At 50.4% G+C, this 26,186-nt stretch overlaps 4 protein-coding genes across 4 annotated transcripts; 2 read left to right on the top strand and 2 right to left on the bottom strand.

Annotated features, from left to right (window-relative positions):
• Window positions 1-10,243: 10,243 nt before the first annotated feature.
• OvoDA3 (ovodefensin subfamily A, member 3) lies at window positions 10,244-10,703 on the bottom strand. The gene is made up of 2 exons (NM_001317341.2): window positions 10,646-10,703; window positions 10,244-10,488 (listed from the first exon to the last, which is right to left on the bottom strand). The coding sequence occupies exons 1-2, from the start codon at window positions 10,701-10,703 to the stop codon at window positions 10,355-10,357; spliced, it is 192 nt and encodes a 63-aa protein (NP_001304270.2). The 3' UTR covers window positions 10,244-10,354.
• A 2,691-nt stretch (window positions 10,704-13,394) lies between these two features.
• OvoDA1-2 (Ovodefensin A2) lies at window positions 13,395-13,904 on the top strand. Its single transcript, NM_001317340.2, has 2 exons — window positions 13,395-13,492; window positions 13,649-13,904. The coding sequence occupies exons 1-2, from the start codon at window positions 13,435-13,437 to the stop codon at window positions 13,780-13,782; spliced, it is 192 nt and encodes a 63-aa protein (NP_001304269.2). The 5' UTR covers window positions 13,395-13,434; the 3' UTR covers window positions 13,783-13,904.
• Window positions 13,905-17,190: 3,286 nt separating this feature from the next.
• On the bottom strand, window positions 17,191-18,007 carry OVODB1 (ovodefensin B1). The gene is made up of 2 exons (NM_001317139.2): window positions 17,891-18,007; window positions 17,191-17,420 (listed from the first exon to the last, which is right to left on the bottom strand). The coding sequence occupies exons 1-2, from the start codon at window positions 17,946-17,948 to the stop codon at window positions 17,290-17,292; spliced, it is 189 nt and encodes a 62-aa protein (NP_001304068.1). The 5' UTR covers window positions 17,949-18,007; the 3' UTR covers window positions 17,191-17,289.
• Window positions 18,008-20,453: 2,446 nt separating this feature from the next.
• Window positions 20,454-21,482, top strand: OvoDA1 (Ovodefensin A1). The gene is made up of 2 exons (NM_001317339.2): window positions 20,454-20,560; window positions 21,224-21,482. Exons 1-2 carry the CDS (start codon window positions 20,503-20,505, stop codon window positions 21,355-21,357), a joined length of 192 nt encoding a protein of 63 aa, NP_001304268.2. The 5' UTR covers window positions 20,454-20,502; the 3' UTR covers window positions 21,358-21,482.
• Window positions 21,483-26,186: the final 4,704 nt, after the last annotated feature.

Below are 26,186 nucleotides of genomic sequence, written 5' to 3'. Positions count from 1 at the left end.
GGGAGGTGGAGCTCACGTGACGCACAGATGACCAATCGCGATCCGAGAGGGCGTGCCTGGAGGAGGGGAACACCGCCCCTACCGGAAGTGCTTCCCTTCGGCGGTCCGGCCGCACAACACGCCCTGCGGCCGCGCGTTCCGCAGCACAGGGCGGGCATGGAGGGGCGGTGGGCGGGGGCTGAGGAGGGCGGTGCACAGAGCACAGACGGGGGGAGGGTCGGGGTTTGGTCCACGAAAGAGCCTGGGGTTGTGTTGTGTTTCGTCCATAGAAGCGTAGAATCATTCACGTTGAAAAAGACCTCTCAGATCCCCAGGTGCAACCCCAGCCCACCCCGCCATGCCCACTGTCCCTCAGTGCCACATCCCCACGGCTCTGGAACGCCTCCATGGACGGTCACCCCACCGCCTCCCGGGGCAGCTGTGCCACTGCAGCACTGCTCTTCATGAGGAGAAATGTTTCTCATCCTATCGCCATCCCACATCACCACAGCCTCCTTTCAGGAGCTGGAGGAGCAATGAGGTCTCCCTGAGCTCTTCTGCTCCAGACTGACCCATCCCAGCCCCCTCAGCCACTCCCCATAATGCTTGTGCTCCAGACCCCTCACAGCTCCATTGCCCTGCTCTGCACACACTCCAGGCCTCAATGTTTTTCTATAGTGAGGGGCCCAAACCTGAAGACAGTGCTTGAGGTGCATGCCAAGCCCTGCCTGCTGCTCCTTGCCTGGGGAAAACACAGAGCCTGCTGCCCAGAGCAGTGGGTGCCCCATCCCTGGAGGTGCTCAAGGCCATGGATGGGCCCCAGGCAGTCTGAGCTGCTGGGGGACACCCTGCCCATGGTAGGGGTCAGAACTGTGTGGGCTTTAAGTGACTGTGTGTGACTGTATGAATTTCCTTGTCCCTGTGCTCCTTGCATGGGGCAGCACTATGGCAGCATCATCCTGTGCGTCATCCTGAAACTATCTCGGTCTCAGAGGAATTGACTGTAGCTGCTATTCCATGGCATGAGATTCCCCACGGCATTAGAGAGCCATTAAGGTTGGGAAAGACCTCCAAGATCCCCATTCCACAGCCTTCTCTTCTCCAGGCTGAACAAGCCCAGCTCCCTCAGCCTGTCTTTGTAGGGGAGGTGCTGCAGCCCTCTGATCATCTTTGTGGCCCTCCTCTGGACCCTCTCCAACAGCTCCCTGTCTTTCTTGTATTGGGGGCTCCAGATCTGGACGCAGTACTGTAGATGGGGCCTCACAAGGATAGTGTAGAGGTCACCTCCCTGTCCCTGCTGGCCACCCCTCTTCTGATGGAGCCCAGGATACCATTTGCTTTCTGAGCTGTAGGAGCAGACTGCTGGCTCATGTTAAGTTTGTCATCCATCAGGACCCGCAGGTCCTTCTCTGCAGGGCTGCTCTCAAGAACTGCTCCTTCTAGTCTGTAGAAATGCCTGGGATTCCTCCGGCCCAAGTGCAAAACATTGCTCTTTGCTGTGTTGAACTCATTAGATTCACCCGGGCCCACCTTCTGCCAACCTCTGGATGGCTTCCCTTCCTTCCACTGTGTCGACTGCACCACTCAGCTGGGTGTCATCAGCAAACTTGCTGAGGGTGCACTCAATTCCATCATCTGAGTCGTTGATAAAGATGTTAAAGAGCACTTTTCCCTGGGTTATTCCAGTAAAGTTAGACTTTTGAGTTGGGCAACGCTGAAATTTGGTATATATGCTGAGAAGGGCTCCCAAACAGAAGGGAGCTTCTCAGCAGTGGCACAGGATAAAGGCAGGTTCCAGCTGACTGCAGAAGAGGAGCTCTGCCTGCTGTGCTGCACACTGGCCACGCAAGGTGCAGGCACTGGTGTAGAACCACGGGTCTTGCTCAGCATGAGAAGCTCCAGCTCCTCAATCTTCTTATCTCTGGAGAATAACAAAGCATGAAGCTCACGTTATCAGACATATCCACAGCTCTCTTTGTCAGAGAAGAATAGTTGTTTCATACCATCCTATCTATGACTACCTTGGTGGGGGCAAGTTCAAGGCTGTTCAGCCCCCATATGATGGAAACAGCGTGGAACTGTCAGTGCAGATGCAAACAGACAGCTTTTGGTGACAGCCTGTTCTAGGCAATTGCACAGGAGAGAGATTGCAGGGATATTTAGGTACAGTGACCTGAATTTGTATAATCACCTCTGGTGGTGAGTTCACTCTCAGTTTGTCCAGGCTCTTCCTTGCGTGTCTTATTAATGCTGGCAATTTGGATGATTTCTATATCTGAGCATGATTTGAAAGTCTAATTAACGGCATTTTCTTCTCACGGATACAGGCAAAGGTTCATAATAAGAGAGCTTAATACTCTTCTTCTAGTGTTGGCACTGCCCCACATCATCAGCTGCTCTAAGAGGAAAGAGTTCTCTCCCAGTTCTGGAGCTACTGGAGCATGGCAGTCCCATGTGTAACTTTGTGCCTGCACTTTTTTAGTGCAGTGCTGGGATGGCCTCGAAGCAGCACTGCACAACTTCTCTCTGCATTTTGCGTGATAGCCTGGGAAGCCTTTGGTGAGAATCCAGAGCTAAACACACTCTCTCATCTTTAGGTCATGAGGGGTAGCATTAAAGTGCTGCTTTCCTACACAGCTTGTCCTGGCTCACAATGAGGACCTGCTTCACTGTCCCTTGCCATGACAGGTCCAACCCTGGAGGTGTTCAAGGCCAGGTTGGATGGGGCCCTGGGCAGCCTGGTCTGGTATTAAATGTGAAGGTTGGTGGCCCTGCCTGTGGTGGGGGGGTTGGAACTTCATGATCCTTGAGGTCCCTTCCAACCCAACCATTCTGTGATTCTATGATTCTTTGATTCACAGTGGAGGCTCCCATGCAAGTGCATGGTGTGGGTACAGCCGTCCAATAGAAATCCTTGGCTTAACCTGTCTAAACAAACCTGGAAAAGAAAATGAAAAGCATATGCTTCTGGAAATCAGCATTCATTTTACCTGCCCTCATTTCTAGTTTCATCTGCCGTCATTTCCAAGACCAGGCCACAGGGAACAGAGAGGGTGATAGCTCTGGGTGTTTGCTGTGCTGCTCATCTACTGTCTGACCACCACCCATCTGGTAGGTCTGAAGCCACCAAGGTAAAATCCAGCTTGGCATTTCTGGGGGGCTGGTGCTATGGTGATACCTTCAGCCACAGGAGAGGGATCTCCGTACAGTCCCTTCTTCCTTATGCCCCAGCCTGGCTATTCTCCAAGGCTTGTTGTCCCTCGTGTGAAATAAAGAGCAGGAAAGTTTGGAGCAGACTCCTCCTGGAGTACTGCAGCAGTGCCTGGTACTGCAGTCATTAAGTGTCACCACAGTCTTCTAAAGATCAGAGAATATGCAGGACATGATGAAGAGTACAACACATCTCTGGTGCAAAAAAGCACACGCAGAGGCAATGGGTTAATCAGGGTTCTCCAGCTCACAAAGGCTGGCAGCTCCAAAGAATCATAGGATATCCAGAGTTGGAAAGGACCCACAAAGACCACTGAGCCCAACTCCTGCCTCCACGCAGGACCCCCAGATCTCTTTCTGTGGGGCTGCTCCCCAACTTCTTTCTTCTCAGTCTGCTCAAATAGCCAGGGCTGCCTTATTCCCATTTCAGAGTCCACCTGTTGTTAAACTTCATGAAGTTGGTAATCTCTCTTATAGAGCCTCCTAAGAAACAGCAGTAGCTTATACATTGAAAAGATGTCCAGGCAGGAGGAGATGCAGCTGAGGCAGCACTCTGTGCCAAATGCCCAACAGTCCTCCTTCCAGGTCCCTAAATGCCCGGCCATCTGCTTCCTGGCCATCTCTCACACATCCTGCAAGGGTTTGCCAGGAGAGCTGTCTGGCCATGGGAGTAGGAGAACACTTCCCACGTTCCCCTTTCCTGGCTGGAGAACTGTCTGGGTCTCTGGCCACACTTCCCAGGTTGGTCTGATGGAGGTTCCTCTCCCCTTACCAAAGGCAATGCATCTCTCACATGGAAGGCAATTAGCATGATGTTGGGCTTCTCAGTGAATGATCTCTTCTCCCCTCTTCTGCTCCTACCAGCATGGTATTGCCTGTCATATCCAAAGCATAATTGGCTGCTGAATACCAGAGAATCACCCTCCATCTGCCACAGTCTCACAACCATTTGCCTCTTGGAGAAGCACTAATTCTTTTGTAGGGCTCTGCTGTTTGTATGTTTTCATTCCTGAAACAGATTGCTATTTGATTATCCAAACACCAAACCGTTCCCTCTCCGATATCTTCCTGATGAGGAGTGGAGGAGCAGCAGGCACGAAGCAAAGGATGTTTGTGGCTGAAACCCACCTGAGACTGCAGAGAACATGCCTGCAGTGGGAAACCCAGAGTGCCAAGGCAGCCATGAGGCCCGCATGCTCTAGCCACATACTGGGAATGAAGGTGTCCTGGCTTCCCAAAGAGGCTTTCAGGGTACCAGCCTCTGTGCTCTTGTAGTGGGACTGGCTGGACTGACACACTGGAACAAGTTGCCCAAGGAGGCTGTGGATGCCCCATCCCTGGAGGCATTTAAGGCCAGGCTGGATGTGGCTTTGTTGTTGATGTTCAGTTGATGTTCTGAGGGCTTAACTGTGACCATGATTGAACGCTTGGAGTCCACTCAGGCAAGAAGAGGCAACACAACAGGGTCTTACAGTTCCTTCTCAGGCTTCACGTTTGCCTTCTGAGAAGTCTGAAGGAAAAGGAGCCCAGGGTAGAGGGAGAGACACCAAGGGAAAAGAGCACAGAGGAAAAGTCCCTGGGGTTATAAAGGTTTTAATCAGACAGCAGTGTGAGAATGGGAAGGGAAGGGAAGGGAAGGGAAGGGAAGGGAAGGGAAGGGAAGGGAAGGGAAGGGAAGGGAAGGGAAGGGAAGGGAAGGGAAGGGAAGGGAAGGGAAGGGAAGGGAAGGGAAGGGAAGGGAAGGGAAGGGAAGGGGAAGGGAAGGGAAGAGGAAGAGGAAGAGGAAGGGAAAGGGAAAGAAAGGGAAAGGAAGGAAAAGGAAGGGAAGGGAAAGGGAAAGAAAGGGAAAGGAAGGGAAAGGAAGGGAAAGGAAGGGAAGGGAAAGGAAGGGAAAGGAAGGGAAGGGAAAGAAAGGGAAAGGAAGGGAAGGGAAAAGAGGACATTAATGAAATGATCTTGCTCTGCACATGGTTTTAAGTGGAAAGGTAATTCAACAGGCTCTTATACAGTGACTTCAGTCTGTAACAGTGACAAGTGATTCCTCTGGAGTGCAGGAGAAAGCATTATATCATTGAAGTGAGCAGGGCTCTTCTTCCACCTCCTCTTGAAAGAGCAAATGAGGATAATATAAGCTGATACAGCAATCTGCTTTTGATTTTTTTTTTTTTTACTGTTAGTATATAAAAGCTGTGGTGCTTTCAAAGCATAATTCTGCATGCTTTTCCATAGGATATGGAGCTCTGAGTCCCAGGAGGTGCATACACCAGGGTAATTCCTCCTGTCTTCAAAGCTGGGCTCTTGGAGTCTGACCTAATTTAGGAAATTACCAAATCATTCCTGAGGAAGCTGCATCATGAATTGCCTCTAGAAAAGTATAAATTAATATATCTTCAAAACCAAACCCTCCTGGGCTTGCTGGAGATTTGGTGAGGTCTTCTGATTAAAAAGAAAAAAAAATGGAGAAGAAGGAAAAGGAAAGGAAAATAAAGGGATTTTATGCTAGAAGATAAGAACTGGTGAAACCTGGCAAGCTGCCTCATAGCAAATTGCAGCCTGTTCAACTGTTGTTTCATCACTACAAAGTGAATAGGATCACCATGGTTCTGGTAAGAGGCTAAAGAGTTCATTTCTTCTCTACACGCCCCCATGTCCCCCTTTATATCCTCTACACATCCAAATGCTTTCAGGTTACAGCTGTGGTTCTCTCTGGGGCCCTGACTAACAGGAGGAGAGTGTCACCATTTATGGTGAGTTGAACAGCTACTCCAATAGGACCCCAGGAACCATTTAGTCTCCTCCGGGGGTGTCTTTCTGATCTTCAGACGCACCAACATGTAAGTCTGATTCTAGTAAGCTTTGCTCGAGTGAGTTGGTGAACTCGAATTCCCCAAGAGGAGACAGAAACAGTGAGGCCAGCTCACATTTAATTTAGAACGAGCAGAGAACAACACATTTCCATAGATTCATAGAACCATAGAATGGCTTGGGTTGGAAGGGACCTCAAAGAACATCTGTTTCCACCCCCCTGCCATGGGCAAGGTTGCCAACCACCAAGTCAGGCACCAGATCAGGCTGCCCATGGCCCCATCCAACATGGCCTTCAGCACCTCCAGGATGAGGCACCCACATGTTGTAGAAGAGGAGAGAAGAAACAGCTGCAGCTGACCGTCTTCGTTCTTCCTCTACAAGCCCTCCTTGGCCACCAGGTCAGCATCTCTACACAGCAGCCATGCTTCCCACAGTTGCATTCTCCTACAAATGCCCTGTGTTTGTGCACATTGGGTAACGGGAAGCATGCAGCTGCACGTTTCACTCTGTGTCTCCAGGTCCTAGGAACTACACAACCATGGGAAATGGCACGTAGCTTTAGAAGTCAGGGACTAGAGCTGCATGTGGCCATTCATTCAGCAGTGACTTTGGATTGCGGTGAATATTTCAGATCAAATCTGAATAGACTGCATTAGGGTTTGCTAGGCTGAGTACAGTAGCTTGAGGTTATGTCTGAAGGGAAGAAAAGGTGCTCAGCTTAGGAGTAAATGTTCTCTCTGTTGCATGTTCTGAACTGAAAATCTTTTCATTCAGAACCCAATTAACAGTTCCAGTTAATAAAGAACAAATGGACAGAGTGCCCACGCTTATATGTGACAAAGAGATAAGAAATAGGGTAGCCCAGCAGGGTCAGTCATGCTCCTATGTGCTGAAATGCCTTTTGTTCCACTCCCTGTCATAGCGAGTGGGATAAATTCAGAGCAATGAGTTGTCATTGTGGAAATCAAAAAGGACATAGGGAAAGTGAGCACTGGCAAAAGTCAAGCTGTGCTATAGCTCACCAGCAAGTCTCTGGAGCTGTAAGATCAGAGACAAAGCAGAGCTGCTATTGTAGTGGGATGGCTTTGCAAAGTGTGCAGGCACAGCCAACTGATGAATATTTTGTTTTAGTGTTCAGGAAAAAGTAAGTTCAGAAAACTGAAGAAAATTGGAAGTGGCCTCGCTGGAAGTCGGTCTCAGAGAATGGGACAGAGTCTTATTTAGAAGATGGGATGGAATGGGATGGGGTAGGATAGGATAGGATAGGATAGGATAGGATAGGATAGGATAGGATAGGATAGGATAGGATAGGATAGGATAGGACAGGACAGGACAGGATAGGATAGGATAGGATAGGATAGGATAGGATAGGATAGGATGGGATGGGATGGGATGGGATGGGATGGGATGGGATGGGATGGGATGGGATGGGATGGGGTAGGGTAGGGTAGGATAGGATAGGATAGGATGGGATGGGTTGGGATGGGATGGCGTAGGGTAGGATAGGATAGGATAGGATGGGATGGGATGGGATGGGATGGGATGGGATGGGATGGGATGGGATAGGGTAGGGTAGGGTAGGGTAGGGTAGGGTAGGGTAGGGTAGGATAGGATACAGTAGGATGGGATGGGATGGGATGCGATGGGATGGGATGGGATAGGATAGGTTGGAAGGGTCCCATAAAGATCATTTAATATTATCATTCCCCACATTCAGAAGAGGGGCTTGTAATACCAGGGTGAAACAACTGGAATCCCTGCTCATTGCAGGGCAGTTGGACTAGATGACCTATAAAGGTCCCTTCCAACTCTAAGAATTCTATGGCTCTATGATTCTATGGATTTCTCAGGGATCTGATAAGAGTGTGACTGAACAAGTTTAAGAACAGCAAGCATATTACAGTTCTGACTGAGAAGAATAAAACCATCCATGTGAATGTGATCTGATCTCAGTATTGTGCAAGGCTTTGGGAACAAGCAGATGAGCAAGAATACAAAATAAAACACATCAGGGGTTCTCAGCTGAATAGATTTCAGCAGACCAACCTGATGAAATGGCTCGTTTAACAGAGAAGGCATCATAGAATCATAGAATCACCAAGGTTGGAAAAGACCCACAGGATCACCCAGTCCAACCATCCACCCATCACCAATGGTTCTCACTAAGCCATGTCCCTCAACACAACATCCAAACGTTCCTTGAACACCTCCGGGGTTGGTGACTCCACCACCTCCCTGGACAGCCCAGATCGGATCTGAGGAAGGCAAATGCAACAGAGGCTTCAAACTCCAGAGAGAAACAGAGCAGCACTTGTGTCTTTATTGGGATCTTCCTTGCACTGAGGAGACCAAAATGACACAGGACTCCAGATGCAGTCCCACAGGTGCCAAGCAGATAGAGATTATCCCTTTCCCTGACCTGCTGTCCATGCTTTTACTGATACAGTCCAGTTTGCCTTCACAGGTGCAAGGATATTTGAATGCTTGTGGTTGATGATGCTACAGGAAAGGATGTATTTTGAAAAAGGGTGTGGATTTATGCAGTAAGATGGAGGAAAGGTTACCCTGAGCAAAGATAAGGAGCCGAATCAGTGAGGCTTATCAGAGCTCTATGCACAGGAGTTGTCCAGTGCAGGGTGTAAGTGTCCTCACAAGGAGAAAATGCCCAAAATCAAAGTAAGATCTTTAATTAAAGACATAACCTCCTGATGCTTCTTAGACAGACAGACTGCGCATAGACAGAAAGATTAGTTCTGAAGAGTCAGAGTAATCAGGAATAGAAGTAGATGTGTCTTCATTTGCTGGATTAAGTAAGGCAAAAGCAGTGGAAAAGGGAGGTCCTCTGGGCACCACCAGTTAAAAAGAAAACATAAATCACAGGCTCTCGGAAGAACTAGATGAATATTCGTATCTGCTTGTGCGAATATTTATGACAAAAAGGCTTTTCAGTGATAGATTGGATGTGTCTGACACCCTTGAAAGGGGATGGGATGGGATGGGATGGGATGGGATGGGATGGGATGGGATGGGGTAGGGTAGGATAGAATAGGGTAGGGATGGGATGGGATGGGATGGGATGGGATGGGATGGGATGGGATGGGATGGGATGGGGTGAGAGACGAGAGGAGAGGAGAGGAGAGGAGAGGAGAGGAGAGGAGAGGAGAGGAGAGGAGAGGAGAGGAGAGGAGAGGAGAGGAGAGGAGAGGAGAGGAGAGGAGAGGAGAGGAGAGGAGAGGAGAGGAGAGGAGAGGAGAGGAGAGGAGAGGAGAGGAGAGGAGAGGAGAGGGAGGATATTTTTCTTACTATCCTCCTTCCTCCTCAGAAGTGTGACCAACATTGTTTACTGCAGGTGAAAAACAAGCACTGTAGCTCAAAAACAACAAAGACCAACATAATTTCACTTCCTGAATAATTTAAAAGGCTATTATTTTCCAAAACTGCAACCACTGCATTTGCCTTTCCTGAAGTAAATAATTAACAGCTACATATGAGTTGAATTAATCTGACTATTGTCATTGTTGCACGGCAGAAGACCTCAAAACCTCCTGGTTTGAAGCAGGCGTATAGATAGACCTATGGTGGCGGTGAGGGAACAGATGTGCCTCAGAGGCCAGTGGGCACTGCTCAGCTCCCAGGGCAGTGGGCACAGCCCTGAGCTGCACAGCATCAGGGAGCACTGGGACACCACTCTCAGCCATAGGGTTTGGGCTGCGCTGGATGGAGATGGGTTGGGCTCAGTGATCCCTGTGGCTCCCTTCCAACTTGGGATACTCTGTGATTCTGAGCCTATGAGTGTGAAACATGGGACAAGGGGCAGTTTGCAGCTCCTTCTCAACTCTGAAATCTGCTGCAGAGGCTCTGGTTGTGGTTTTCCCTTCAGCACTCCATTTATCCATTCCCCATATGGCATCTAAAGAGGTCATGGGAAGGGGTATAGCTTTACCCAAGCTGGCCCTCCATTGGGAAGAGAAAGGAAAAGAAAGAAGGAAAGAAAAGTTTGCCACAGGCCAACGTGGTGCATTGTGCATGATTGCAGTTGCCCCACACAAGCCAGCAGTACGATTCCAGTAGACCTGCACATTATCAGCGCTCATATAAGCACAGGTAGGACACAGGGCAATGAACAAGGACATCTTAGAAGGACACCAAGGCAATGTCTCAGTTTTCTATATGGAACCACGCTAATGCTCTGCCTGGGGGCAACAGCAAGCAACCACAGCACACACACAGGGCTTACGTGTTTTTGTTCTCTTTCTCTTTATTGAGAGGAGGGGATGACACGTGGGTCAGAGCATGGAGAAGCTGCTCCCAAAGCCACCGCGGTGCCTCCTCTCCCCCAGGGTCTCCTCCTCAGCCCTTATTTCCACTTCCAGCTGGCAGGCAGGCAGCAGTACATCTTGCACCCGTGGGAGGTGGCCCAGATCTGTGTCTTGGAGCACGTGTTGGAGCAGTAGCCGATCTTGGGGCAGTACTTCAGGACCAGCCCATAGCCTGCGAGGGGAAGCACACAGTGTTGGCTCAGGGCGCTGCCTCCGTGTCCCGCTCTCCTGTTCCCTAAAGTCAATGGAGCCTCTGCAGCCCCAGCCCTCAGCCCTCCGCTCTCCCACCGCCCTCTGAATTCTTCTCCCCCAATGCAATGCCCTCCTACCTGGGGCGGCCAGGGAGACCAGCAGGAGGACAGCGAAGACGAGGCAGAGGAACCTCATGGCTGGAGGCGAGCTGGGGTGTGAGCGAGGCTGGAGAGAGCTGCAGGAGAGGAGCTGGGTGCTGCTGAGGGGCAGCGCTGGCGTCCTGCTACTTATAGGGAGTGTGAGCAGAGAGGAGGGCTGTGTGCTGTCCCCCCAGCCCTGGTATGAATACCAAATTCGAAAGAAAATCACTGACTTTGATAAAAGGCCAGAGAACTGATAGAATGGATCTGCTGGGGCAGAGGAACCTGATGGAAATCAAGATCACTACTGTGGGGATTCAGGTGTTTCTCCATATTTGGCAGAGGTGTAACTCCATGCAATAGGGCTGAGCAGTGGACATGATGCAGCAATAGCTCTCTCACTGTGGTTTAGACCTGTGGGTCCAGACATGAGAGGGAACCTGGTGTGAGCAGCCTTGGCTTGGGACAGACCTGGGATCTGTGCCCCCTTCCTCACCACCACAGGAAGCCCTTCCCCAGTACAAGAAAGACAGGGAGCTGTTGGAGAGGGTCCAGAGGAGGCCACAAAGATGATCAGAGGGCTGCAGCACCTCCCCTACAAAGACAGGCTGAGGGAGCTGGGCTTGTTCAGCCTGGAGAAGAGAAGGCTGCGGGGTGACCTCATTGCAGCCTTTCAGTACCTACAGGGAGCCTACAAACAGGAGGGGAGTCAACTCTTTAGAGGAGTAGATAATAGCAGGACAAGGGGAAATGGTTTTAAGTTGAGGGAGGGAAGATTGAGGTTGGATATCAGGGGAAGTTCTTTCCTGTGAGAGTGGTGAGGTGCTGGAACAGCTGCCCAGAGAGGCTGTGATGCCCCATCCCTGTAAGCATTCCAGGCCAGGCTGGATGGGGCTGTGAGCAACCTGGTCCAGAGGGAGGTGTCCCTGCCTATAGCAGGGGGTTGGAACTGGGTGACCTTAAGGGTCCCTCCCAGCCCAAGCTATTCTGTGATTTTATGATTCCATAAGTGCTTGACGAGCTATAATCCTGCTTCTCCATCTCCATAACGGGATGCTGTACTGTTAGTTGTATCCTTGTTGCCCACTGCAGCTCCACGCTTCTCCCGCAGAACTGCTGCACTGTCAGATGCTGCCTGTTCCAACTTCTCCATCAATCTTCTGCAAACAGTGCTGATTGCCAGCATTCTCCAGCCTGCTGTCTGCAAATTCAGTGAGCACAGTCTTTATTCCATTATGCGATTTGGTAATGAAGACCCTGGGTAGATCAGGACTCAGAACAGCCTTCCGAGATGTCCTTCTACTATTGCCATGGTAACTAGAAACGTAGTAACTGATGGTCATGGACCGTTCTGCTTTCATTTCCTTTAAGCCAAAGTCTCGATTGATCCTGGGGGAAAAAAACTGAGAAAAAAATACCCAAATAGTTCTCAGGTCAAGTGAATGGAGAGAGCCCACGGCTGGGAGCAGGGCGCTGGGTGCCCACAGGTGGGTCTGCAGGAGGGGCAGCACACCCACATGGCCAGGTTGGAGCTGAGAGGCGAAGCCCACTGGAGCATGGCCCCAGGCACCAGGCACCTCTGCAGTGGGTGCAGCAGGTCGGGGTGACACTGCACACACCAGAAGGCAAACACCGCCTCTCCGGAGATGGCTTTGGTTGCGTTCCTCCTCCTGCCATGCTGCTCAGGTCAGGAATACACCTCTAGTTAGCGTCTGTCTCTCTGTTTCTGATGAGACTGTAAACTGTACTGTAATGCAGTAAGGACTCCAAAGGCCGTAAGTGATGTATCTGAACTTTCCTGAAGAATAAACTGGAGAAAAGCTCGTTCTCTCCTCTCTTTCTCCTTTGCCCTTTTAGCAGTTTTCTCCCCTTCTTCTGTTCTAATCGCAATCATCTGTCACTACACGTCCATACCATCCCAGCTCTCTGGTTCACTCTTTGCTTCTCCCCTTTGCCTCCCTCTGTCCTATTCCAGTTTCCCATGAGCACTGTAGGGAAATAACTCTGCTCATTCCTGCAGTTGGCCATTCATAATTTTCTTTAATGAATAATGCTATTTATTTGAATTAAGCTGCAGAGCATCCTCTTTGTTTCCTGTTGACAAGCAATGGTTTATCTTACAGATATGGAATGTGTAAGTTCCTATAAACACCTGAATGAGGAGAATCCCTAATTCATGCTAGTCATATTTGAATTGAAATGAGCACCACTGCTCATTGCTAACGTTGGCTCAGCATGCAGAGCCAACTCTACTGGATGTGGATCCAACTCTACTGGATGCTAAAGGGGCAGCTATAATTTCCTTCCCTGAGTTAAGGCACAACGAGTGGAAAGGTTGAGTCCAGATGAGCCTGCAAAGAGATAAAGGGAAGCAGTGCTGGGAGATGCTGAGGTGCTCCATTCCATGGGAGAAACAAGAGCTGGAGAAAAGGCAGCAGAGGGGAGAAGGAAGGTAAGAACCACAGGGCATCTCAGATGGGAAGGGACCCAACAGATCCAACTCCCAGCTCCACTCAGGGCCTCTCACAATTCAAACCCCACGTCTGAATTGTCCAAATGCTCCACCCCATTGTCCAAATGCTCCCTCAGGTTGGGCAGGCTCTGTGCCATTCCCATTGCCATGGGGAGCCAAGAGAGGCGTGGTGAGCAGCAAACCCTCCCCGCAGCCCTCCTCTCTGCTCACACTCCCTATAAGTAGCAGGATGCCAGCGCTGCCCCTCAGCAGCACCCAGCTCCTCTCCTGCAGCTCTCTCCAGCCTCGCTCACACCCCAGCTCGCCTCCAGCCATGAGGTTCCTCTGCCTCGTCTTCACTGTCCTCCTGCTGGTCTCCCTGGCCGCCCCAGGTAGGAGTGCATTGCATTGGGGGAGAAGAATTCAGAGGGCGGTGGGAGAGCGGAGGGCTGAGGGCTGGGGCTGCAGAGGCTCCATTGACTTTAGGAACAGGAGAGCGGGACACGGAGGCAGCGCCCTGAGCCAACACTGTGTGCTTCCCCTCGCAGGCTATGGGCTGGTCCTGAAGTACTGCCCCAAGATCGGCTACTGCTCCAACACGTGCTCCAAGACACAGATCTGGGCCACCTCCCACGGGTGCAAGATGTACTGCTGCCTGCCTGCCAGCTGGAAGTGGAAATAAGGGCTGAGGAGGAGCCCCTGGGGGAGAGGAGGCACCGCGGTGGCTTTGGGAGCAGCTTCTCCATGCTCTGACCCACGTGTCATCCCCTCCTCTCAATAAAGAGAAAGAGAACAAAAACACGTAAGCCCTGTGTGTGTGCTGTGGTTGCTTGCTGTTGCCCCCAGGCAGAGCATTAGCGTGGTTCCCTGGGCACACCCCAAAGACCCGTTAGCATCACGTCTCGGCGGTGGTTTTGCACACAGTTGGTTACCAAAGAGCTGAACACGTGGAGTTTTCTTCCCTGGGAGCAGTGGGAGGAGGACAGATCACATCTCAGTCTGAAGCATAGGGATATGGAGCTCTCAGGCTGAGTGCAGTCTGTACTCACAGCACGGCAATGACCCCTCCGGGCTTCTTCCAGTTGTCGCCTCCCAACAAGGAGGAGATTGAAGGCTCCCACGTCTCCCATTTCTCTCTCTGAGTGGCACGTAGAAGTCTCAGTGCCTCAGACCATTCCCTCTTCTTGCACGGGGATATCAGCTGCCGTTAAAAATGAGTTTGATGTGCATCAGTCCGCATCTATCTCTGCTGGGGTTCAGCGGCAGGTTTATGAGCCAGCCTGGGTGTAAGGAAGGAGGCATTTTCAATAAGGGCGGTGAGGCACTGGCACAGGTTGTGCAGGGAGGTGGTGGTGCCCCATCCCTGCAGACAGCCAAGGTCAGGCTGGATGGGCTGTGAGCGCTGATGGAGCTGTGGGTGTCCCTGTTCAGTGCAGGGAGTGGGACAGATGGCCTTTAAGGGTCCCTTCCAACTCAGACCATCCTATGGCTCTATAATATCTCACTTAACCTCTATGGAATGGCTTTTCTCAGCTCTACCACCCTGGCCACATCCTGCCCTACATCACTAAGCTTCCTGCTCTGATATGTTTGAAACAAAATGCCTGTTTGGGGAGGCTCCTTTGCTTTTGTCAGGCACAGTTTATTAGCTTTTCAGTTTTCTGCATTTGGACACGGCTTCAACTTCTTCCTTCTAACAACCTTCCTCATCCCACTGTTTTACTGTGACCTTTTCTTTCTGCTCTTTGTCAGGGCTTTTATTTTAATAGGTGTCATACATTCTCTCTGAGTCTCCAACACAGTGGCCTTAAATTGCTCCCGTGGTGCTTGCAAATAATCTATTTGCACAGCTTTAACTCCTTTAGCTGTCCCTTTTGTCTTCTTCTCAACCTTCCCCCCTTTTTTATCTAGCTCTCTTATCACAATTAAGCACAGAAATAGTGGCCTTTCCCTGCGGGTTGAGCCCGTAACTGCTCTTTTCTCCCTGCAAACACAGAAAAACTCTGCGCAGCAGTGATTTATCGGGGCTGACTTTCTAAGGCGTAAATATTCATCTAATGATGGCTGAAATGTTTAATAAAGAGGGCGTATCACTGGAACAGGTTGCCCAAGGAGGCTGTGGATGCCCCATCCCTGCAGGCATTCAAGGCCAGGCTGGATGTGGCTCTGGGCAGCCTGGTCTGCTGGTTGGCGACCCTGCACATAGCAGGGGGTTGGAAGCAGATGGTCATTGTGGTCCTTTCCAACCCAGGCCATCCTATGATTCTATTAGGAAACATTTCTTCTCTGAAAGGGTGGACAGGCGTTGGAATGGGCTGCACAGGGTGGTGGTGGGTCATCATCCCCGGAGGTGATCAGTAGCTGTGCAGATGTTGTACTGAGGGACATGGGTCAGTGGGGAAATATTGGTGGTTGGATTGGATGATCTTGGAGGTCTTTCCCAAACTTGATGATGCTGTGGTTCTATTCTATGATATTTTAACGGGGTCTTCATGCCTTTACATCCGTGGTCCTGCAATTGCATTGCTGTCACAGTGCCAGTTTGGACTGCCCTGCCTTTCACCCATGTAAACACTAATTCACTTCTGGGCATGATCTCCTCCCACTGAGATCTGAGCATAGTTTCTGAATTCTCTGTATCGGATCCCAACTCCAGCAGGAGTGAGCCATGTCTCACCATACAGCACACAGAAGTAATGCACCATCAAAGTCATGCTGTGCAATGCGTAATGCTGATGTGGGTTACTATTTAGGATGTTTATTAGTGACCTTTCTTTCAAGAGACTGGTTGAGCCTTTGCTCCCATCAGCTCTTGGCTTGCCCCCAGGGGGATCCGTTAAGAACCTCCTGGATGCTACCTGCAGAGGGGCATTTTGTTGCCCTTTGGGGAATACAGTGTGGACAAGCATCACTCCCACACCACAGAGACAGCACTTTGGTGGCCAAAGCATTGCAATAAGCAGCCAGTGTCCCTTAGTCTCTGCTCCTTGCTCTTTTCTCCTGAGGACATATCGGTAACGTCTACAGGGCAGTAATACTGGGGAGGGCTCTCTTTCTCCTAACAAAGGAAATTTGGAATCAGCTGTTGGTATCAGAAGCTTTCCTTGGCTGCAGAGTGCATTTTGAGGGCCAGAGACACAGCAGAGCAAGAGACACCTCTTCGAAAACCCATTCTGCAGCTCGTTCACTTTCGCAGGGCTTTTTGCTTTCTTCATGCTACTGTACTTGGGGAAAAACGGGAAAGAAACAGCAAAGGGTTCGTTGCTATTGTGGTTTGGGGTCCCCCCTTGCAAGTTTTAATGTTTGATCATTTCAGCCTTTTGCTGTGCATGAAGGGCCCCACTTCTGGCAACTTGTTCTGCTTTCTGGAGGGTTGGACAGCACTGTTGTCTGTCCCACGGTGCAGTCAGGAGTTGGTCCTTTTAGGCACAAAGCATCTCACCCTCCGATACTGCTCTGGAGGCTCCTCTGGATGCAGAACCTGCAGCAGGATTGTTGTGTGATAGAGGGGTAGGGATGGGGGCACTGAAGAACTATGCAGGTTTTCTTCTGTTATTGGTGATCCCCAAGGGGTCGCAGGGTATGTGACCTCTGCTGATGGACATGGACACGCAGTCATGGCCCGTGGGCACTTAGTCATGGATTGCATTGACGAGTCCCCTGCTTTGTCCTGTGCCAGAGGCAGCTGCAGGATGTGAAACCTGAGTGCCTGCACTGGGAGAGGATGCTCTAGAGACAGCCTGGCAGTGGGATTCTGGGGGTGCAGGGGAAGGAAATGGCTGTTCACCCCAGCTTCTACCCCTTTGGTGGGACTGAGATCCTTGGGCCGAGGGCTGAATGAGACTGAGGGGGCCCTGGGGGCTGTTGTGTCTTCTCTACCTAAATTCTGGTGGAGGAAAATGCAATAGTAGGCAGTCCTTCCAACTACTCCATGCTCTGCTTCAAAGCAGGGCTCCCAAAGCCTTTTCCCTCCCTGTGTGTCATTTTGCAGTCCCAGGTGCATACCCCCGAGGTGTGCTGTGCAGGGACACTGCAGAGCCCCTCCTGGTGCCCCCACCCAGAGGTGCACGGACCACACAGCACTCAGAAATCACATCAACTCGTATTTATTTCAAAGCAAAAAACACCATCTGTCACTCAACGAACACAGCCAGAGCTGCTCCTGCTCCACTGCTGGACCTGCTGGCCATCATTTTCCCTTCTTGAGAGGGAGAAGGCAGCAGTACATCTTCTTGCAGGATTGGTGGAACGACCACTCATCCTTTTTGTTGCACGTGGGGGCGCAGTACCCTTTGCAGGTACCCTTGCGCTTCCTATACCCTGTGGTGGGAGAGATGGAGATAACACGACATGAGGAAGAGCAGAGCACAAAAGTCAGGAGTTATCTCCTTGCTGGCTCATAGCGCTGTGCTCGTGTAGGGTAGGATGAGTGCTTTCTTCCCCCGTTGAGCCTGCTGGACACTGGGCACTCAGCTCTACGTCGGTCTGAAGCAGAAGGGAGCAGAGGGAAGCAGGGACGTGAGCTGCAGTGCCAGCACCATCACCCTCTGCCCAACTGCAGACTGGAAGGGAAAGACAGGAGGCACAGGGTGCTGAGGTCAGAGGATGGAAGGGAAAGGAAGGGCTGGGGCTATAGCATGGAAAGGAGAAGATCAGGAGGTGCCTCCAGCATATGCCTTGTGACCACATGCCTCTAAAGCTCAAGGACCCAAGGGAAGCATTTGGGGATGGTTCTGCTGGAGGCTGTGCACCCACCCACACCCTCAGAGCCTGGGGGCAGCGTTGCTTACCTGGGGCAGCCATGGAGAAGAGCAGGAGCACAGCAAAGAGCACGCAGAGCAGCCTCATGTCTGGAGGAGAGCGGAGATCTCAGCACACTCCGAGCAAAGCAAGTCTGGAACAGCCACAGTGGGCAGCTCTGGACACCCCGGGTTTTATAGGGGGATTCCCGATCTGAGCAGCATGGCAAGAGGAGGAACGCAACCAAAGCCATCTCCAAAGAGGTGGTGTTTGCCTTCCGGTGTGTGCAGTGTCACCCCGACCTGCTGTACCCACTGCCAGAGGTGCCTGGCGCCTGGGGCCATGCTCCAGTGGGCTTCACCTCCTAGCCCCAGCTTGGCCATGTGGGTGTGATGCCCCTCCTCCAGACCCACCTGCAGGCACCCAGCGCCCTGCTCCATAAGGCTGGGGCATCTGATCCGTGGATATTAGGAAACATTTCCTATGGGTATTAGGGAATATTTTGTCTCATAGAGAGCGGTGCTGCAGTGGCACAGCAGCCCAGGGAGGTGGTGGGGTCACCATCCATGGAGGTGTTCAACGTGGGGCTGTGGCACTGAGGGACGTGGGCAGTGGGCACGGTGGGGCTGGGCTTGGGTTGTGCCTGGGGGTCTTTTCCGTCTGTAATGATTCTATGATGCTTTGGTCACATCCATCACAGAGAACTGTTTTCAGGATGCGTTCATCCCTGCACTGGCAATGAGGTTCCTCGGGGGTCTTTCCCAACCCAGTGCTCCGCAACAAAAGCCTGAGAGATATTTGGATAACTTTGTCTGAATCTCTTCCAGAGGGCTGGTTAAATGGGATAGGCAGATATTGAAATGAAGCTAAGGAAATGGAATCCCACGCCGTATCTGGTCAGAAATCTGTTGCGAGTCCAGTACTGTATTGCCTAAGGATTCATATGGTCATCTATAGACTGCTGAATATATTCATAGATAAGAAGGTGAAAGGGACTTCAAAGCATTAAAGGACAGAATTAGCAAACCCTGTGGATCTTTTTGTGCTTAAGAAACAATAAAGCAAATACAGGAGAAGCTACCTTCTCTGTACAAACAAGAGCGATTAGCTGGAGAATGCAAAACAGGGAGCCTGCAGAAAAAAAATCAGATTGCAGTGGGTCATAGGCAGGAACAAAACAAACGAGCAATGTCATGGTGCTGGGAGGCCAGAACCAATTGTCCCACAAGGATAAACAGGAGCTGGGTTTGTAAAAGGCATCCAGCCAGTTCATGTACCGTGGTTCATTTCAGCAGGATAAGAGCTGAAGGCTGCTGAGGAAATGGCAGGAGACTGAGAAGATAGGGCCTGTAAGAGGAGACTGAAGCCAATAGAAAGATTAAGGCCAGGCTGGATGGGCTCTGAGCACTGATGGAGCTGTGGGTGTCCCTGTTCAGTGCAGGGAGTGGGACAGATGGTCTTTAAGGGTCTCTTCCAACTCACACAGTTCCTCAATCCTACAGTTCTATGACGAGTGCATGGGAAAGAGTGCAGGAACACGTGTTTTCAATCAATAAAACATTCCAGCCTGCAGTAACATGAAATCTGGGGACTTCTTCAAGGAGGATTTAAATCTAATTCTTGAGTTTGCGTTAACTTCGTGAGTTTTGAGGGCTTTTTTTTGGGTAATTTCCCAATAAACACATGCTTTACCATTACACCCTACCCAGCTTTTGAGTCATAAAATACTGGAGAAACTGGTTGGTTTGTGGGGCAGGGATAATGAACAAAGCGTCTGCAAATGGCAAGCTCACCCAGCTGCTGGGTAAAGGGGTTAGCCCCAGTGCTCATCAGTGGGGTGGGGGGCAACAGCAGGGGTTACATGGAATATGAGGTTTGTTAAAGTGAGAGCTATGTTGGCTCCTATGACACTGGGGATGGACACACAGGCCCCAGATCCTTCCCAAGCCAAGGTTGCCCACAGCAGGGCCCCTCTCACTGCAGCCAGCTTCTCATGGTGATGGGTCCAGACAATAGGGACAGTTATCAGTACATGGTGGCCATGACTCAGCTCTGCTGCATCTCTGCTAGAGTCTGAGAAAGGCCCAAGCCCTGTGATATCAACCTCATTCTCCCATCCTCATTCTTCCCACAAATGTCCATCAGGTCCCTCTGACCCATCCCTGGAGGCATTCAAGGCCAGGCTGGATGTGGCTCTGGGCAGCCTGGTCTGCTGGTTGGCGTCTCTGCACATAGCAGGGGGTTGGAACCCGATGAGCACTGTGGTCCTTTTCAACCCAGGCCATTCTATGGTTCTGTGATTCTATGACCCATCGATCCCACCGGTCCTGCTGTTGACAGTCCCTATTCCCTCGTGCTCTCTTCAGAGGCACGGTGTTGAAATGGTGCCCGACATTGAGCAACTGGACCCGGGGAAGGAGGAGGCTGCCAGCACACCTGGATGCATGCGGGAAGTCCTGGTGCTCGTTCCACAGCTGCGCGTCCGGCCGCAAACAGCACAATCTTGGATGGATTCCCATGCCTCCCTAGCATCCTCCGCTCAGCAGGGGAACGCTCTATAAATACTGGCAGCCACAGCTTCACTCCGTACCACCTCTTCCCACTGAGGCCTCTGCAGCTCCTCTCTCTCCGGCCTCGCTCACACCCCAGCTCGCCTCCAGCCATGAGGTTCCTCTACCTCATCTTCTCCGTCTTCCTGCTGGTCTCCCTGGCCACCCCAGGTAAGAGGGCAAACGGGGCAAGATGAGCTGATGCAAACTGGGATTCTTTTGTTTAAAGTGACTTAAACTCTCACAGATATGCCTGTCTCCATGGGAGGTGATTGCTGTCACCAGGTCGATGCGATGGGGCTATGAAATAAGGGCTAGCTCAGGCAGATTTGAGTAAGAGTAACTTCAGTATTCAGTCTGGGGGTGAGCCCAGGACAGACCATTTCTCAGTAGGAGTCTAGATGTTGATAAATCTGTTGGGAGCTATGAGAGGTTCATAGTACCAGGATATACTCTTTCGAATTGATTTCTGTATCAAGAAACAGTCCTGGGTGTATCTGATTTACTGATGTGACACAGCTATGGCTGTTAATGCTTCTTTCTGAGACTCTGGTTCTTCTACAAGAGGCAAAAGGTGACTCTGAGCTAAGATTCTCCAGCTAGGCCTTAGGAACCCCATTCAGATATCACTTCTCATCCACATCTGCACCATCACCTGGCCCTGTAGTGAGCAGCTGCGGGGAGAGGGAGCTGCAGTTAGTTTCCTAAGCTTGTGCTCTTCAAGTTTCCTTCCAACTTCTGGGCTTGGGCAGTCATGCCCCTGAGCAGTGCCTGTGCCTGGAGGTGGCATTGGGGGCAGCACCCTGAGCCAACACTGTGTGCTTCCCCTCGCAGGCTATGGGCTGATCCTGAAGTACTGCCCCAAGATCGGCTACTGCTCCAACACGTGCTCCAAGACACAGATCTGGGCCACCTCCCACGGGTGCAAGATGTACTGCTGCCTGCCTGCCAGCTGGAAGTGGAAATAAGGGCTGAGGAGGAGCCCCTGGGGGAGAGGAGGCACCGCGGTGGCTTTGGGAGCAGCTTCTCCATGCTCTGACCCACATGTCATCCCCTCCTCTCAATAAAGAGAAAGAGAACAACAAAAACACGTAACCCCTGTGTGTGTGCTGTGGTTGCTTGTGTCCCCGTGATTCCATACAGAGCGTTAGAAGGGTATTCCAAACTCAACCCAAATGATGGCATCCCACAGTCGCTGGGAATAGTCAGCCAATGGTTTGGAGGGACCTCGGTGTGTGGTTTAACTCTCCCTAAATGAAAACCTTCTGGTCTGCGAGAGGAATGACTCTCCCAGTTCCACAGACTGTGTTGAGCAGATGCCTGTTGTCTGCCCAAGGACTGCAGGCACCCAGAGCATCAAGATCTAAGTGTTCTCAATTCAAAACCAATCCTACTCGGAATTAATGGGACTTGGAGCAAATGCTTCTGTAAGTCCTGCTCCCCAGGGCGGACAAACCCAACCTGCTCCCAGGCAGTGCTGGAGGGAACGGTACAAGGCAGTGCCAGCATTGTTTGGTTTGAAAGGTTCAATCACTGCCAGGGAACACAACTTACAGTGACTGCTCGGGTTCAATTGCTTCTTGGGGTGGACGTGCTGTGGCTGCTCTTTCTTTGCTTCTCCACAAGAAGTGAGAAGAAGGGAGCTTACAAGCAGGAGGGAAACTGACTGTTTACACAGTCTAATAGTGGTAGGAGAAGGGAGGAATGACTTTAAACTAAAAGGAGAGATTTAGGTTAGGTGTTATAAAGAAATCCTTTATGCAGAGGGCGGTGATGCCCCGGCACTGCTGCCCAGAGCTGTGGGTGCCCCATCCCTGGAGGTGCCCAAGGCCATGGATGGGCCCTGGGCAGCCTGAGCTGGTGGGGGCACCCAGCCCATGGCAGGGATTGGGACTGGATGGGCTTTTAGGTCCCTTCCGACCCAAGCCATGCTATGAAGAGACAAGTAAATCACAAGCTGATGTAAACGTAAATGCTAGGACTTCTTTTCACTTTATGGTGATGGAGGCTCTAAGCAAGCAATCGAAGCACGGGCTGCTTTTTATCATCTCTGCACTTATTTCTTTTCTATTTTCTATTCATTTATGTTCAAAATCCAACATTCAGAGGGTTTAGGAGAATAAGAAACTAGGACTGACTTGCTGATTAATTTATCTGCAGAATGTGGCTTCTATATCCCTTGGACGTATTGATGGGTAGGAGAATCTTGGGGAATGGTGCTGGTTGTCTGCATTCAGGCTACTGAATTAAGCCACAGCTGATTAGCTTAGACAAGAGCCTTGCCTTCGGATAGAATCATGGAATCATGGACTGGCCTGGGTTGGAAGGGAACTTGCAGATCATCTCGTTCCAACACTGTGCCGTGGGCAGGGACTCAGTATACAAGAGCCAAGCACTGTTTGGCATTAAAGAAGTGGGAGTGGTTGGAGTGTTAGTTAAATTAGAGATACACTGAGATCTTTTGCAGGAAAGTTATTTCAGCTTTATAAAACCTTTCTTATCCACTGCCACGGTACTCTGGATCAGAGTAGAGGATTTATGTCTTGATGTACTGTGAGAACAAATATGGTGGCATTGGCCATGTACTACCAGTCCTTCTCCAGAAGGGCACTCTCAGCCTTGTCACTCTGGCACTCTCCATCACAGCCAAACCAAAGGCCCACACCCAGGGGCTGACTGTGCCAGCCCTGCTCTGAAGGAGTCTGCACAGCCCTACCTCACAAACCAGTGACAAATGGGCGCAGAGTGGGTGTCTCATTGTCAGATGGCCACTGGGTTGGAGTGACATAATGTCCCACTATGTAGCAAACAATATGTCTCTGGACAACAGCAAAGTCACGTTCCTCCTTAACACTGTCTTTTCTGCCAAGGAATGTGTATAAATATCAGGATTACCAGCCTTATTCCTAGAAACAGATCTCTGCAAGGCTGCATCCCAGACCTGCTGTGGTGGATATCTGGCCATGAAGTTCATCTATGTTGTGTTTGTTGTTTTTCTAATGGCCCTGATGGCCACCCCAGGTAAGGCAACAGATGATGTGGAGTATAAATGAATGAACTATAGGGGAATAAAGGCAAAAAAAAAAAAAAAAAAAAAAAAAAAAAAAGACTTTTCCAGGAAAGCAGGTGTGGGTGGGGATATTCATGTAGGGATTTGTTTGGCCAGGGTCCATTCCTAAATATCAGCTTGGAGGTGGATGTTTATGGAGATTGTTTTGTATGTGGAGGTGGACTTTCTGTTCCAAGAGACCACGGTGAGACAGCAAATGTAGACTTAATGCTCTTTGTTTCTTTCCTACAGGAAAAAGCCAGTCAAAAAAGTGCTGCGGTAGGTGTTCTTCCAGGATGTGCACTAAAAGAGAGAAGGAGGAGCATACTGAAGACTGTAGGGGCTCATTTTGCTGCCTGACACACAGGAAGAAGAAGTAGAGCGGAGGCTTTCGGTGATGGGACAAAGAGGGAAACGGTGATGTTTGCAGTAATTCCTTCCCATTTCATGGAAATGAAGATTGGTTCTCTCATTAAAAAGACCAGCTCTTACTCTGAAGTCTGTTGTGTTGTTCATTGTCTTCCCAAAACTTGTGTGCAGGGCGTCAGGATAGATTGGGTAAGTCCTGTTAGATAAATCATAGAATCATAGAATCGTAGAATGGGCTGGGTTGAAAAGGACCACAATGATCATCTGGTTTCAACCCCCTGCTATGTGCAGGGTTGCCAACCAGCAGACCAGGCTGCCCAGAGCCACATCCAGCCTGGCCTTGATCCACGTTTATAAGTGAAGATATGGCCAAACACAGGAACTGCATTTTCCCATATGAGCCCCATCACAACAGGAGTCATACTTGAGTTCCTTAGCAGTCTGTTCACATGAAGTTGTGCTGAAAGCTCTGGTCTCTGGGCTTGTAGGTGGCCTATAAACCCTCTTTGGCTTGTAGGACCAAAGACTCCTACGTAAGTTTTCATTATCTCTTCTTCTGGCCAACAGCCTAGACACAATCCTATGGAGGTGACGGTTTCTGTTCCCAAAAACCTTTCAAATTTCTTCAGAAAGTGTCTTCAATATGTAAGAAACCTTATGGGCTTCTGAGATTTTTAGCTCCAACTCTCACACCTTTGCATGGCCAATACATTGGGAACCAACTCTGTAAAGCATCTGTATCTCATGATGTTTCCTCCCATTCCTCCTCCACTGTTTGTCCACAGAGATAACAAGAGTCCTACGAAGGCCTATTAACTAGGGGCACATACTGAATAAACTGCTATTCCAGTACAGCATCAAATTCCTATTAAAGCCTTTGGTTTGGACTGCAGTAGAGCCTTGTAGCTTCCGTACACTTGAGCAAAGCCCTCACTCCTTAAATGGTACAAGACCAGGATTGGAATGAGGGTATGGAGTAGCTACTACCACAATGTGAAATGCCCTGTGCTGTGCTGGTGGACTGAGCAAGAGAAGAGAGAGACAATCTGCCACATCTCAGATAGCAGATTGAACCCAGTCAGGGATGGGGCAGTGTGAAAATTGTGCTTCACCTTCTGTATCTACTCACTGCCACCTCAGTTAAGTGTTGTCCCTGAATGAACTCCACTTTCTCTCACCAGCGGTCTTGTGTCATTAGCCCCTGTGCTCTCCAAATTAGGGTGTCCTTCTTTGCATGAAGGGGTAGATAGCCCATGGCATTTCTGCTGAGTCAAAAGGAAACTCTTCCCAAGGAGGCAGTGTGGGGAACTTTCTTGCCAGCTGCTCATCCTTAGCCAAGGTGGCATCTCTCAGCATCACATCCCTTCCTCCCTCCCTCCCTCCCTCCCTCCCTCCCTTCCTTCCTTCCTTCCTTCCTTCCTTCCTTCCTTCCTTCCTTCCTTCCTCCCTCCCTCCCTCCCTCCCTCCCTCCCTCCCTCCCTCCCTCCCTCCCTCCTTGTTTACTTACAGAAATTCTTTTCTTTCTATGAAACTAACAAACATGGAAAACATGGCAGTAACAATACTAGCATATTGTCATTTCTTTCTTGCCTTTGTTTTTTCATTGTCTGCATTCCCTGTGGCAGTGGTGATCACCTTTAGGCAGGGAGGAACATCACTCAGGATGCTGGGAATGGGAATCAGTCCTGCTGCATGCACCCAGCTTGCTGGTGCTTGCTTTCAGCATGCCACAGTGTACAGCAGATAATGATGACTTCATCTTTTAGTAACTGTGGAGACATCCTGGGTCAACAGAGCCTATTGGAGATCTAACTTGGAGGCAGGTGTTAGCAATGCTTTTCTTCCTTGTCTGAGATGCATGACGTCAGAAATACCCAAGGATGCTTACAAAGGCAATTTCCAAGCAACTTCCAGCTTGGTCAGTGTTGGTGCAAAGCATCCCAGCAGCCTTCATCACACCCTGACCACCAGCAGGCCATGTGTGCAGCCAACCACAGCCAGTGCTTGCTCCTCAGGTTTTCATGTTGATCACTGCTGCAGCTATTGCATCTATTGCCTTGGGAGCACTTATGAACAGTTTCTTGCAAGCAGTTATTTGGTTCAGGTTGGATATTAAGAAAAACTTCTTGTCTGAAAGCACTGATGTGGGCTGCTCAGGGATGTGGTGGACTCACTGTCCCTGGAGGTGTTCAAAATCCATGTGGACGTGGCACTGAGGGACGTGGTCAGCAGGCGGTATTGGTGGTAGGTGGATGGTTGGACTGGATGAGTTCAGAAATCTATTCCAACCTCAACTATTTTATGATTTGGGGTGTAGAATGAGACAGGGGCCACAGCACCTGATTTGACTGGTGATTTTTCATATGCTGAGAATAGCCA

The sequence above is a fragment of the Gallus gallus genome, chromosome 3 (genome assembly GCF_016699485.2).
Source record: "Gallus gallus isolate bGalGal1 chromosome 3, bGalGal1.mat.broiler.GRCg7b, whole genome shotgun sequence".
Classification (NCBI taxonomy): Eukaryota; Metazoa; Chordata; class Aves; order Galliformes; family Phasianidae; genus Gallus; species Gallus gallus.
Note: the sequence above shows the minus strand (reverse complement) of the source record. Positions and strands in the feature narration are given on the sequence as shown.

Bases quoted from the DNA above. Each gene is read 5' to 3' on its own strand.
- OVODB1 (NM_001317139.2), bottom strand. From the start codon at position 17,948: ATGAGGCTGCTCTGCGTGCTCTTTGCTGTGCTCCTGCTCTTCTCCATG. The intron at 17,421-17,890 runs GTAAGCAACGCT...CTCCCACCACAG, and splicing joins CTTCTCCATGGCTGCCCCAG to GGTATAGGAAGCGCAAGGGT.
- OvoDA3 (NM_001317341.2), bottom strand. From the start codon at position 10,703: ATGAGGTTCCTCTGCCTCGTCTTCGCTGTCCTCCTGCTGGTCTCCCTG. The intron at 10,489-10,645 runs GTAGGAGGGCAT...TTCCCCTCGCAG, and splicing joins GGTCTCCCTGGCCGCCCCAG to GCTATGGGCTGGTCCTGAAG.
- OvoDA1-2 (NM_001317340.2), top strand. From the start codon at position 13,435: ATGAGGTTCCTCTGCCTCGTCTTCACTGTCCTCCTGCTGGTCTCCCTG. The intron at 13,493-13,648 runs GTAGGAGTGCAT...TTCCCCTCGCAG, and splicing joins GGTCTCCCTGGCCGCCCCAG to GCTATGGGCTGGTCCTGAAG.
- OvoDA1 (NM_001317339.2), top strand. From the start codon at position 20,503: ATGAGGTTCCTCTACCTCATCTTCTCCGTCTTCCTGCTGGTCTCCCTG. The intron at 20,561-21,223 runs GTAAGAGGGCAA...TTCCCCTCGCAG, and splicing joins GGTCTCCCTGGCCACCCCAG to GCTATGGGCTGATCCTGAAG.